The 14,351-nt window shown below is 41.6% G+C and overlaps 1 protein-coding gene and 1 long non-coding RNA gene across 3 annotated transcripts in view; one reads left to right on the plus strand and one right to left on the minus strand.

Annotated features, from left to right (window-relative positions):
• Nucleotides 1-14,351, minus strand: part of wwc1 (WW and C2 domain containing 1) — a 67,557-nt gene that overhangs the window by 20,278 nt on the left and 32,928 nt on the right. Inside the window, exons 9-13 of the mRNA XM_038707605.1 lie at nt 13,941-14,186; nt 9,512-9,601; nt 7,894-8,579; nt 3,613-3,730; nt 2,005-2,172 (exon numbers count right to left, since the gene is read on the minus strand). Of these exons, the coding sequence (XP_038563533.1) occupies nt 2,005-2,172; nt 3,613-3,730; nt 7,894-8,579; nt 9,512-9,601; nt 13,941-14,186 (1,308 nt within the window). The remainder of the gene's footprint in view (nt 1-2,004; nt 2,173-3,612; nt 3,731-7,893; nt 8,580-9,511; nt 9,602-13,940; nt 14,187-14,351) is intronic.
• Nucleotides 2,119-8,066, plus strand: LOC119894897. 2 transcript variants are annotated; one of them, XR_005442997.1, is made up of 4 exons: nt 2,119-2,197; nt 5,544-5,817; nt 6,735-6,796; nt 7,940-8,066. It is a non-coding gene; the product is annotated as an uncharacterized LOC119894897 (long non-coding RNA). The 2 variants fall into 2 exon arrangements; XR_005442996.1 differs by lacking the exon at nt 2,119-2,197 and having other exon boundaries at nt 3,739-5,817.

Genomic DNA, 14,351 nt, shown 5'->3' on the forward strand with positions numbered 1-14,351 from the left:
TTTGTGGCGTACATACATACTGATGTACAGGTAAATTACTTACTTTCCAACTAGTGACGTAGTGAAGGGAAAACTTATTCTAACCTTTATTCATTCAATCTGGTAGTCTCATTGAGATCAATGTCTCTTTTACAAGAAAGAGCCGAGTGCAGAAGAAACAGAACAGATGTGACAAAACCAGCCAGTCGCACACAATCACACACAAACACCCTCAGAAACTATTACATATATTTCTAAAAATGTCTAAATTAAGAGTCAGTGCTGGGATCTGATCTGATCTAATTTGAGAAAACATGTGATATACTGAGGCCGCTTTAGCTTTTCTGTCCTAAAAATGAAAATTTCCATGAAACCCATTTCATATCTTGGGTTCCACATGACATTTTAAAAGTCAGACTGTTATCTAACCAAAACCCCAGGTATATCTAAAGGCTCGTGCACACTACACGACTTTCAGCGTCGGCCGATGGTCGTGCCGTTCACACTACACAACTTGCCGTCTTGTGACGGGAGTCTTGAAGTCGTTGTGGCGTTCACACTGCGTGACTGATCGGTGACAGGGGGTCACACACTACACGAGCTGACAGCGGCTGCGACACCCGACGCTGGTCACCAAACCACAATTTGCCAAGAAAACACTCGGGAAAACGGGAAATGATGCGAAACAGCTGTTATTATACTGTTATTATAAAGATAGAAATTATAAAGACAAAAAATATGGGTGAAAGAATGGATTAGCACACACAGGTAGCAGTGAGTGTCTAAGTGTCCAAGTGTTTTGCAGTGAAAAAGTAGCTGCCTGCTCTCATTGGCTGGATGTGGGTGTCGAGTCGGCAGACCCCTCCAGATATTTGACGTGCTAGATATCTGGCAGATGTCTGTGTCAGAAATGTGACGGGGAGCCGTTTTGACACGTCATTGAGTAGTTCATACATAACGGCTGGCGACCGCTGATCAATCACTGATATACCCCTGATCACAGCCTGACACTCGCCGAACTCGCCGAGCGGCAGATCGGGCTTAAAATAGTGTAGTGTGAACTAGGCTTAAGATTCAACATTTCAGTACAGTTGTAGTGTGTGTGTAATGTGTAGGAGATGGCAGGAAGACGTAAGATAGAGTTATGGGTTCCTGGGAATAAAACACATTTTGTCTTATTAGCATTTAGTACAAGTTAGTACAAGTTTGAGTTACATGCAGACTGGTTTGAGCTGGAAAAGAGCCATTAGCATAAAAGATCATCTAAACATCTGTAAGGCTGTGATGAAGTCTTCCCTAATATTCGCTTTGCATTTTCTGCTGAATTCAAGAAAGTGTTTCCCGTTTTGTTTATCTCTGCCGACCCTTTCGAAACACAGTTGTCTTGATGCATCTTGTCTTTGGACATAGAGGAGTCATTATTTTAGTGTGTGCCATGCTACAAACTGCAGCATCCTTTTGTATCCTCCCACACTTTTTGATTTCCCTGATCAATGTGTCTTCATTTGCTACGTCGGAGACGTAATATCACATCTTTTTTTGGTGTTGAGAGAGGGTTTATTTGTCAGACTGAAGGTTAATGTAAATGTACCTTACAAACTGACATAGTATACATCATAATGAGTAGTATCGTATTTAAGTTCAACTCGTTATCTGTCTAAAAACACCGTATAGCACTGTTTGTGATGACTTGTTGGTCATTTGCATCAAGATATTCATTTGCCCAAGCACCACTTCTTCCAATGTCAACGTACTAATAAAAAGTAGATAAAGCAGACACATCTGCATGAGCAAACAGTGTCTACCAAGGCGCTAAACATGCAAAGCGACAAACGAGAAAAGGTCTGAATATTTACTGTCTTGTGTTTGACTTGGATATATAAACTTCTTGTTCATATAAGCTTCCTGTTTCTTCTTCTAACTTGAAATTTATGGTTCTTTTTCTAGTTTTTATGCGTATAAAATACATTTACACCCAAATGACTAAACAACTCTCATTTAATAAACGTAAGTAAAAGGATGTACATTTTCTGGTCAGCCGGCAGACAGAGGGCGCTGCAGTTGGACAGCTGCATGACGTAGATGGTGAAGCGTTGGTCTCTGGACTCGTAGCGGAAGCCGAGCTGCACCTGAGAGCAGCCCAGGGCCAACCTCTCCTCGTAGGAGCCCAGGAGGTCTGCAGGGAGGCCCGGCCTGGAGGAAGAACAAACACCCAGACGTAAGTACCTCTGAGTAAACATCATGTAGACAGAGACTGACGTGACACTCCAAAAGTTTATTTTCCAAGGCTGTCTAATAGTTATGTAATGACACTGTTTGTGATGACTTGTTGGTCATTTGCATCCAGTTATTCATTTGCCCAAGCACCACTTCTTACGATGTAAACGTACCAATAAAAAGTAGATAAAGCAGACACATCTGCATGAGCAAACAGTGTCAACGGAGGCGCTAAACATGCAAAGCGACAAACGAGAAAAGGTCTGAATATTTACCGTCTTGTGTTTGACTTGGATATATAAACTTCTTGTTCATATAAGCTTCCTGTTTCTTCTTCTAACTTGAAATTCATGGTTCTTTTTCTAGTTTTTATGCGTATAAAATACATTTACATCCAATTTGTTACAAAATGTAACAAAAAAATAAATATCTATCTTCAAATGTGTGACAAAAATGATCAAAGGATATTTTATATAATGCACCGTAAATCTTTGTGTATATACACTTCCTCAAGTGTGGAAAGACGACTCATCTACGTTACTATTTTCTCAGTCCAAGTTCATACAAAGTAGAACTAGATCAAGGATTCACATCTTCATTTGACAAACTCAAGTACAATATTTCCACATAGTTGTATTATTCTCTATTCTTTTATAACTTGCTTCTGTTTATTCCATATTTATATATTTTTACACTTATGTCAACTGTATGTTTGTCTACGTGTAGTACCTTATCACCAAAGCAAATTCCTCGTACATGTAAAATACTACTTGGCAATAGAGCTCTGAAATTTGTTGTTAATTGCAATGTGCTGTACTCTTTAGATTGGGCTAAAAGTTGTGTGTGAAAAGTAAGGATTAGACAAAGAAAATAAAATAAAAAGAGATACAAAAGGATAAAAATTCAATGTGTGCATGTAAAAACGTAAAATGTACAAGTGTAACTATGCATATACTTGTGAGGTTCATCAACGGTGATAAATTACCCGAAAGTCCCGGACAACTCGGCACAACACCAGTGAAGCTGGGGCTGCATATCTTCAGCAAGTGCTTCTACTTCCTACTGCCACTAAACACATACACGCTACACCTATACGTGCACACTGACGACCCAGGGTTAGGGTTACAATTTAGGATTTATTTACGCACATTAAAAACATTCATTGAAAGCTTTTTTCTTTTCACATGTTTACTTACAGCATTAAACATTGAAACGTACATTGTAATAGGCTGTATATTAACTTATTGGGAGAAAACTGGTAGTTCTATGTAAAACCAGTTGTTGAGCACCCCCCTATCGCCAAAATGACATGATCCTTGTTTCGCTGTGAATCAGGCTCCGCCCATCGAAGCATCGAATCTTCAACTATTCGGGGTCAGCCCTACAAAAAATATTTAAATAAATAAAGATCCGTACCTGCGCTCTGAAGGCTCGTACACACCGCTATCACCAGCCACTGACTCGTCAGACACGGCTGAGGTCACGCCCATCTTCTTTGGCCCCGTCCCCGTCGCTCGCAGCTGGGGAGCAGAGTCTAAAAACAGGAGGACAAAAACAAGGTGAAGCTAAATTTACAAATGTATTGTCTGTTGGTGATTTTTTAAAGACAAGTCAGGTGAAATTCTATATTTATAATATTCCCATGAAGAGACCAAAAAAGTATGTGTATTGTAGCTCTGTGCCATAGAGCCATAAACACACCAATGAGCCACACTGTTTCACTGGGTGACATGTTGCAGTAACAAGCTGTTTAAGGAGATAAAACTACATATTTGTGAGCTTTACGTCTTCAGTAGGAACCGATGGGCTTTGGGGCTCAGAGCCGCAGACAGGGAGATGAAGCCAGAAAGGGTTGACATTGTCAGTTCAGGCATTTTTGTGGTATTTGTTGACGATAACAGAAATACAGAATGAGGCCAGCCTTATCAGTGTGAAACAATATAACATGAATACGGTAACATTAGCATAAAAACATTTGGTGTATCACAAAAATTAGATGAGACACTTACAAGACATGGCAAGAAGAGAGACCAACCTCAACCTGACATGGTGTTCATCAGGGCAGGAATAATAAACTAGCAAACTACAGCATAGTAAACTATTTCCGCTCTAATGCAGACCCTGAATAGTTTCTGAACATTAGTTTACTTTCTGCGAAGAGTAAAAAGGACTTTGAAAGCAGAATGGTAATGTGAAGGAATGATGCCCCTGGCAAATCAGTAACACAGACTAGTACAACTTCATTTGAAACGATTATTGTATTGCTTGGGTCAACCGATTCTCAAACTGTGCAGCGGTGAGAAGCATCACGTCCCTGTGTTTCATCAAAAATTCAAATATATCAAGTTAATCTCTAGTATTATAAATCTATTTACAATATGTCTGCTACTGAGCCTGTGGACTGGGAAAACTTATAATCCAGAACATACATAAGAAGCACAGGAGTAGTTTGACCATGAAGACAGGTCAATGGACAGAGGACAGCGGAGTAGATCAACCAAAGGCAGAGAGATTTACACCAAAACAGAGCAAACCTCAGCAGGCACAACTTGCTGAATCATACTGATACTGATCAAACCCTCTGTCAACACTTCACAGATATGTTGCTACAGGTACAGGTGATGAGAACAAAATATGGGGGTTGGTAATGGCGCAGTGGATAAGACACATGCCTTTGATGTGAGAGACCCGGTTTCAATTCCCCACTGTGACACGTCCACCCTTGTGTCCCTGAGCAAGACACTTTACCCCTAGTTGCTCCAGAGGCGCGCAACCTCTGACATTTTTGCAATTGTAAGTCGGTAAAACATGATCGACTACAGACTGTGCAGAACTCAGCTGCAAGGTTTCTGACCAGAACAAAGAAATATGATCACATCACCTGTTTAAGCTTCATTACACTGGCCCTCAGTATGTTTTAGAATTTTATTGGCTACTTTAAAGCTCTTCATGGCCTCTCGCCGTGTTATATCTCTGACCTTTTAGTCCCATACACACCAGCAAGCCTTGAGATCCTGGGGCAGAGGCCTTTTGTCTGTTCCAGAGTCTCGACTGAAAACTAAAGGGGACAGTTTGTAGTCAGGGCCCCGAGGCTCTAAACAGCCTGCTAGAGGAAATCCGGTTGGCTGAGTCAGTGAAATCTTGTAAGTCCCTTCTTAAAACATACTTTCCAGATTTATTTTATATATATTTTGTCATTTCTTTTAACTGTTTTTTAGTTTCTTAAATGTTTTCTTGCCTTTGTCGTGTATTTTGTTTTTATCTGTGTTTAATTGTCTCTGCACTTGTTAAAGCACTTTGATGACGCATTTTTTTTTGAGGCAGTGCTAATGTTTATCTGAACGCAGCATTACTGGACTACAGGGGAGGCCCGCCTGTAGAGAGTTAAGAGTCCAGTAACATGTTCAACCCTGGCAGCAGGGATGGAGAGTGAACAGGAAACCAGACACCACGTCCACCTTTCACCTGAAGCTGCAACAAGAACCGGAGTCACGTTCGGGTGCAGTGCGACTGACCCTTACTGCTCTTCAGCTTTTAGTCATTGAAAGGCTGCAAAAAATGGTGAGAGCAGGAGAGCCGAAGGGAAGGCGCGGAGGGAGAGATGTGACCCAAAGATACTGTGTAGGTGCACCTCTGTTTTCTTACTGTATATTGACCTGATATTTTTCACTCACTTACACAAATGAAGCTATAACACAGTAAATAAATAAACATGTTAAATACCCAGGAAATACATTGCAAACAGGAGCTCAAACGGCACACACAGGTGACCCAGCGGCTGTAATCCAACACCCTCCTAACCTTCACCTCCCCTCTCTTCATTTCTCCCACAAGCAATCTAGGTTTCACACACACAGTATTAAATTTCTTATCACACACACACAGCGAGAGGAGGATTCCTGGTATACCGCTTTCCAACAAAGTGGAGTGTTCTCTATGACATCTAGTGTAACGGAGATAAAGGTCTCTCCGCTCTCTAACTCGCTCATTTCTGCTCATCTAATTGCAGAAAATTCATCACGATGATCACGTTATTAACTGGGATTAACAGTTAAGTCGTTATCCTGCAGCCCCTGCTGAGTTATTATGCAAACACAGTTTCATTGCCGTTGAGATGTGACATGATTGCTTTGAGGATAAGAGACTCACAGGTTTAATTAGAAGCCACACTGTTTCGTATTATTTTTGTTTTGAGCATCAAGCATCTTCTGAAAGATGCTGAATGCATGCTTGGTCATGTAAATAGTTAGGTTAAAACCATCTGTGCATATGTTTTAGTTTTTTACTTAACTGCTGTGACTCTTTCATTTCCCTGCATGACATCAACATTGTGGGCTGAAACACTTAATACTCTTATTGCTACTGCTAATACTATTAATACTCTTACTAATTTTCTGTATTTGGATTACTTGGTTTTATTGAGAGGTTTGTGTACGTGTGGTTTGGGGCTTTTTCACAGGCTGGAGGCCCTTTGGTTCAAATGAACAGAAGTCTTAATGCTACAGCATGCAACAATAAGTTTTAAATGTGTTCTTTAGGACTGTCGCAGTAACTGCAAAACCGAAATATCTTGCTATTGACAAGCAAACCACAGACGATGGTAAGTAACCACCACAACCGCTGAGTTCACACTTTCCTCTTCTACACTTCAATGCGTGTTAAATGAATAAATCAGTGTTTCAAAAATTCAACAAGCAATACGAGGTAACGGTTCAAGCGCAAGGATGAATCTCAATGGGCTGCCACTTTCAAACCTGGAAGCTAGAAGTTTTTTATGTTGTTTTACTGTTTCTTCTGCAGGTTAGCTTAATTTGCCATATAGTGTGGCTAATGTGGCTAGCAGGCTGGTTGTTGATCAACTAATGTTGTAACTTAATATTGAGGGACAGTCAAGAGAAACTAAATAACAAGTTAAGGTTATACAGAGGCCATCCTCACATTGCGTGTGTGTGTGTGTGTGTGTGCGCGAGTTGCTGCTGTTTTTAAATGTACTTGACCATGCACTGCAGGTAATGCTATAGCTACGTGTGAAAAAGACATGGTCAAACTGCGGGAACTGATTTGCTTGGTAACGTTGTCTAACTTTGACTAGCAGCCAGTGTTGTGGAAATTGCATAGGTTACTCATCACAGGTTGAATGGCGTTGTCGGTGGCTTAGGAGGGGCCTTTTCCAAGGGCTAATGATTACTGGAACAGCAGTAAAGGTCACAGCAGTTAGTGACTTGATGGTCAGCGAGGTGAGATCTACAAACACACATTATTGCATTGCAAAACTAAAATGGCAGTAATTCCGCATACTGCGCTGTTGACCCACCGATAATCACAGCAGGGGAAATGACTTCTTCCAACTTTGTGGCAACAGTTAGTGTTCGTCCCTTTCTTGTTTCAACATGAGTGTCCCCCTGCAGAAAGAGCTCCATAACTAAAGTGTGGAAGAACTTGACTGTCCTGCACAAAGCCCTGATCTCCACCTCATCAAAAACCTTTGAGATGAACTGGAATTCCAACTGCGAGCGAGAGCTTATCCCCCAGCATCAGCGTTGGACTTCACTAATGCACTTGTGGCTGAATTGGAGCAAACACCTGCTGGGGCGTCCTTGCGGCCTTTAGCAGTAAATTCCTGACCGAGAAACTCTCCCCCACTTTCCCTTCGCAGAATAAGGCACAGAATAGAAGGAACATAAGCTTCCTGTTTACCTTTGACCTCGCCAAGTGCGTTGTTGTGGTTGTGCTTCTCCTCCAGGCCTCCAGGACCCCCGTGTTCCTCCTGCCGCTGCTCCTTAGAGTCCAAGTGGAGCTCCAGTTCTGCTAGCCTGCTGTGGAGCTCCAGATCCAGGCTCAACCCGCCAGGCCCCGTCTGTCCTGCAAATGTCTCTCCAGACAGGAAATTAGTGTCCGTGACCAGCGGCGAGCACGGCGGAGACAGCGAAGAAAGAGACGACCGCGGAGATAAAGAGCTCATGGAGCGAGGGGTTTCTGACAGTTTGTGCACCTGGACGCCGGACGACACGGACTCCACTCCGACACCACTGCCTCCTCCTGCACCTCTTCCAGCAGAACACCCCACATCTCCTCCCACCCCGCCTGCTTTGCCCTCAGACCTCCCAGCGTCCCTCACGCCGCAGCCCGTCACCACTTCGTGTTCATGTATGGTGGTGATGGAGCTGGAGGGCCGGTAGCCTCCCTGGCCGCCCTCCTGCAGGAGGCTGTCCAGCTTGTTCTGGAAGTCCGGGTCTGCCAGCTCGGGCTGCTCCAGGTACAGGTCGGTGAAGCTGAGGGAGGAGGTGGAGCCCAGGCTGGAGGTGGTGGCCAGGGAACCGCGACTGGACGTTAGAGAGCCCCGACTGCTGCCGGACGAACAGGACAGAGTGCTGGCCGACAGGCTGCAGGAGAGAGGGAAACAAAAACAAAGATGACACGTCAGCAATTTAATGAAAGATGTCTCCTTTTTAAAAACTACTGGATGGGTTGTGCAAACATTCATAGTCCCCAGAAGATGAATCAAAATGAAAAGCCTTTATGTATAAAATGTGCTAAATAAGGAAACCTGTCTTGCCTTTTTACGCAGTAATAGCACATCCTTTAGGCCATGAGGGATTACTATCAGGAAGAAACTAGACTGACTTTCTTTCTCCCTAATTTTCTTTCCTCCCCACTCCTCATCACCTCAGCCCTCCTGCAGCTACCTCCCCACATACTCCTGACTCTGTATGAGCAGGTCTTTGATTAAAGCAGGAGGGCTCGTTAGCGCAGACAGAGAGGAGTTCCTGTCTGCTGCTGAGACTTTTGATGTCTATCATCGAATAGAGAGGATGAACGAGGATGATATGAGAGCAGAGACGGAGTGAAACTAGCCCGGGGAGGAGGACTGACACTGTTCATTTCACTTTCAACCTCAAGTGAAAAAACAGGACTTTTAAATAAACGATTCTGAAACATGTACCACTCTTACAGTGGCCTTGCGTCATCTCCTAAATATGTGATTCCTGACAATGTTCAGAGACGTGCTCAGGGATGGGCTGGAAAATTAGATTTTTAAGGAGATCATGACTGAAATCAAAGAGACAAGGAGAACAAAATGGCTTTCGTTCTTTAGCAAATGTTTGTCATTAAAGGTTAAATGCAATCACCTCTGCTTTGAATGCAATAAAATGATTCCTCTTCAGTGAATCATCAACAACTTTGTAAGAGACTTCTGTTCTGTCACCATGTTGCCAGATCTCAGCAAATTGGTGAGTGCAATTTTATTGTTACAAGAAATAATAATAAAGTTGTGAAGATATTTAAGATAATAATAGAAATGAAATGAGCGAACCTTTTGAGTTGAGTATGTAGTGATGTGGCCAGTCGAACCATCTCCTCCAGCTCTCTGACCAGCTTGTTCCTCTTGCAGTGAAGTCGCAGCCTGAAAATATACATATATATTTTATTTTTTTATTTTATTTGGTAAACATTTAAAAATTGTATAGTTTCATTTTCCAGTTAGCTACAATCCTTCAGGTGTAAAGCATCTTTAAAACACTTAAATAAAAGACGAGTAACCAAATGACAAAACAAAAAACACTGAACATAATCTCTGCCAACGCTGGAGGTGTGAGCTCCTGGAAATAAAAGCTAACAAGACATGACAACAGCGATGCGTTCAGGTATTATGAGCAGCTGCTTTGTGTTCAGGTGACAGCGGTGTCATTTGTTTGTATGAGCTTTGTTCATTAGAAACCAGTCCGTTAACAGCTGTTACTATGATCCAAGGTTTGAATGGAAACAGGCCAAAGACGGGAAGCCTTTGATCGGGTTACAGACAGCTGCTGGCAGTGTCCAACGTTAAGTGTCCTCTGGGCCAGTAGATCGCAAAAAAAGACATCTATTACAGGTGCGTCTCAAAAAAATTGAATATCAAGAAAAAGTTGATTTTCTTCTGTAATTTCATTCAAAAAGTTAAACTTTTATATATTCTAGATTCATTACATATAAAGTGAAATATATATTTCTTGTTGTTGTTGTTTTAATCTTGATGAATATGACTTACAGCTCCTGGAAATCAAAACTTCAGTATCTTAAAAATATTACAATATTATATATAATAATATCCATGGGGTCGCACTTTGCTCGCCATGAGAACAGATGAACGCTCCGCGAGTAAACGTCAGGTTAGTAACCATGGCTACGGCTTCTGTGCACTACCGAATCCCTGCAGGTGCAACTGTATTTTCTTTATAGGCTGCAGAAAACATTTAAACTTATCTTCTAGAAATTATTATGAGTTCATGACTAAATACTATAGCTACTACCTTTAAAATGTTGGTAAGTTTACACGTGACATTAGTTCAGTTAAGTACACTAACTAACTATCTGTGAGTAGGTCTGGTGTTTAGTTTAGCTGTGGACCAGCGTCCAAAAGTGGCACTCCAGCTGTGTAAAGTTATTCGAATTCAGCGAAGGTCATTGTGGGTACACCCTATCCTGACTTCAAGGAAACAGTAAAAAATAAATTCAGGAAATTTACAAGCGTAGAAAAACAGTTCAACACAATTCAACTCAATGGCAGTGGGCGGGCGTGTGAGTGGGACGAGCACGATTGCGAAAGTTTCATTTGGTTTCGCCCGCATGTTGCTCCCCCTGTCTTTTATTAAAAATTAATTACTAGACGCATCATAGGCTTCCTGTCTAAACAGGCCTTACAGGCCCGAAAGTGCCAGTGAATGGCAATTCACTCTAATTGGCCAGGGTCCCATAGTACTGCGTGAATATATATGTAATACCAGCTCTGATCTTGTGATGCGTCATCACCACAAGAGAATAATGTGTTGGTAGACGCAGAGGGTGAAATGCAAAGTACAGAATAAATGCAGTGATGCTGCACTTATCTGGTCTCTTCGTCCTTTGGTCGACTACCTTCAGGTGTGTTTCAGATTGCATCTCTTTCTTCGCAAAATTAACTCGTGTACACCGGTTTCAGGTCAAATTTGGGGTTGTCAGAAAAGGTGTCCGGAGGTATTTTTTCCAATGATAATGATAAAATATGGGTGTGATTTTACAAAAGCACCAACAACCATTTTTTCCACTTATTTTTCCTGATTAGAGCTCTTTTCGGGGTGCGTTCACACTGACTCTTTGTGTGCCTCCCTCTAATTTTGATGTTTTTCAGAAAACAACAACATCTTACACATTTGACATTATTATGTCTTATTATTCTTATATAAATAAAATTGAATCGAATTATATCCTCACACAATGCCCAGCAAGGTTTTGCACAACTTCAGCCTGAGTCAGAATACCTGATAATACCTGCGTAGGCGTATAGAGCCTTTAAAACCTCCAAAACAAATTACTTTGCCGTAGTCAAGGACCCCGATTCTGTGGATTTGACATCTTCAGAGCCTGCAGACACTAAATACGGGTGTGTGCATATTTCTTGTGTCAGTGTGTGTCTTGACAACTTTGTGTTATTTGTAGGTGGACTACAAGAGGTTCTTTTTGTGGCCAGAGTCTGCAGCCACTCAGGTTACAGGAACAGGAGATGAGTCACAAAGAGAGACTGAGCTCAGGTAGAGTCTGACCTGAACACCGAACAACAAGAGTTCTGTTAGAGGGGAAGAGGGGGAGAGAGACGCAGGATCTTGGTGGTTCTGGTTTGCTGCCTGCAGCTATTTAAGAATGGAGAGAGAAATAAAGTTTTAGAAGAACAGAGCAGAGAGAACATGGAGGTATAAAACACTGGAAATAGAGAGGGGGGATAAAGTAGAGGGAGAGGAGGAACTGTCATCTTCATCTCTAACTCTTAATAATTATCAGGGAGATTTGACGTCTCTAAAGGCCAAAGGAGTCAAACAGAAGTAAAGGTCAAACATTTCATCAGCAGATGACACAATAATGACCACAGTTACACACATCACACCGCTGTCATCAGCTGCTCTAACCTTCTCCATGACGCTCGTCTTCAGTCCACCTTTAGACTTGTAGTAAGACTATAAAAACAGAGTGGTCCTATGTCAGCCTTAATATCATTATATTAACTACTGTATTAACAAATTGTTGTCTTTTGTCAATACAAGGACTAGTCAAGGTCGCCAGTGGCAAGTTGCACCAGTCGTTCTTAATGGCCCAGTTAACTAGTTGGAGATTTACACCTCGCTGAATTAAAACACTTTGTGCCAAACAAACTAGTTCTTAAGTAGCTTTTTATAAAAACAAATCGATAGGATAGGATAGAGGATCCTTCCACGGTACAGAGAAGAAAAAGTCATATGGAATACAGTATCTCACATATCTGACCTGAGCCTCACCGTAATATCTGTACACTAGATTTATGGAGTGCAGGCTCCACTCGTCAAACTGATTTTGAGAACCTTAATTAATCAATGTCATCACAGACATACCATTAAATTACATGTCAAACAATTACAAAATATACCTTAAATTCCAAATTGCTAAGTGGATACTAATTTCCAATTTCGTAAATTAATTTGAAACTAGCTAGTAGAAAGAACTTGAGATTTCTGCTAGCATCTAGCTGATGCAACCTGGTCCCGGTTCTTGACAAAAATAGGAAGACAATCTGGACCTCTGAACATTATAAATAGGGCTGAGTTCCAATGGCTGGTTCCCATTTTGGATCCGGTTCCAAGTCTGTAAAATTGCTGGATTTGTTAAGCTCCTATGTAGAGCTGCAACAATTAGTAGATTTAGACAATTAGTTGTCAACTAAAAATAAAAATTAAGTTGATCACCAACTATTTTGATAATCGAGTCCTTTTTTTAAAGAAACAAATGTCCAAATCCTCTGATTTAAATGATTTAAATCTCAAATGTGAATATTTTCTGGGGGGTTTAAATATATTAACTGTAGAGTATATAAACTAAATATATATGTGCGGTGGGCAAAAGAAGACATTTGAGGACATAATCTCAGTTTTGGAATCACTGATCATCATTTTTCACAATTTTCTGGACCTAACAACTAATCAATTAATCAAGAAAATAATCAACAGATTAACTGATTATGAAAACAATTGTTAGCTGCAGCCCTACTCCCGTGCTAATGAATCTCTTTTCAAACGTATTGTCTTCTCACTCTTTCCTATTAGCAAAGAGCAACAGAAAAAACATTTAGTGAGCAGGCTTCTTACTTTCAGATCAGGTTTGTTTGTCAATTTGTCAGTTCTCTGTAGCCAAAGATTGTTTGCGAGTGAGAAGACGCTCTGTAACACCACTGTACAGCTGCGGGTGTTTTTGCAGTTTGACAGGGAGAGCTGGAGTGTTGACTCTCCCAGTTAAACATTGATTCATATCAGATCAATATTTTAGTCTGCTCAGTTTCATAGTCCTGAATCAGGACCTTCAGTATTTGAAGTAAGTAGCTGATGACGTCTACAGCTGTTCGTGTAATGTGTCAGATTCATATATTCTACCGCTCATCTCATTTCCAGGCTGTAGCTACAGGTTGTGAACATGAATTAGGCTGCCACTAAAAACAGTAGTGTTTCTGACTCCTCAGCCAAAAAAAGGCATTAGACATCTTAGACTTGGAGTTATTTTAGCCTTTAGTTACTTAGCAATTTGAATTAAAATCCAAATCCCAATTCATAAGTGATAAAAAAAAAGTTTCAGACTCAAGTCATGAGGTGTCAGGAATTATGTGCTTTGCTCTGAGATTGATTTAAAGAGCTCTGACTGTACATCTATGCTGTGAGATCCTAATGGTGGACAGACTGATTAGTGCAGAGACTTATATTCAGCCCCACCTCTCAGTCAGAGCCTTGCTCTGGTTGTCTCTGGCGGCCTGCAGGTCTCTCTCCAGGCGTTTCTTCTCAGCATCCAGCTTCTCAGCGTCGTTGGGCTCCAAGCGTTGACGGGGACTCACGTACTGCAGCTCCTTCAGCAGCTCCTCCTTCTCGTTAATGAGGATGAGGCGGTCTCGCTCCGGGTCCAGCAGCCCCGGCCACGCCTCGCTGTCTAGCTTGGCGATCTGAACCTCAATGGTGGCGATTCTGTGAGGGCAAGGGGAAAGAAGAAGAAGAAGAAGGAGAGGCAAGCAGGACAGGAATGTTGCGCAGAAGTGGAGAATGAAGTGAAGGAGAAAGCAAAGAAGGAGAAACAGATTTTAGAGACTGAATTATAGCAGACAAATTTGGATTCAGACTGCGGTCACATGA

Source organism: Micropterus salmoides, unplaced genomic scaffold, assembly GCF_014851395.1.
Source record: "Micropterus salmoides isolate LMB-PRFRI ecotype aquatic unplaced genomic scaffold, ASM1485139v1 Ms_hic_scaffold_9, whole genome shotgun sequence".
NCBI lineage: Eukaryota > Metazoa > Chordata > Actinopteri > Centrarchiformes > Centrarchidae > Micropterus > Micropterus salmoides.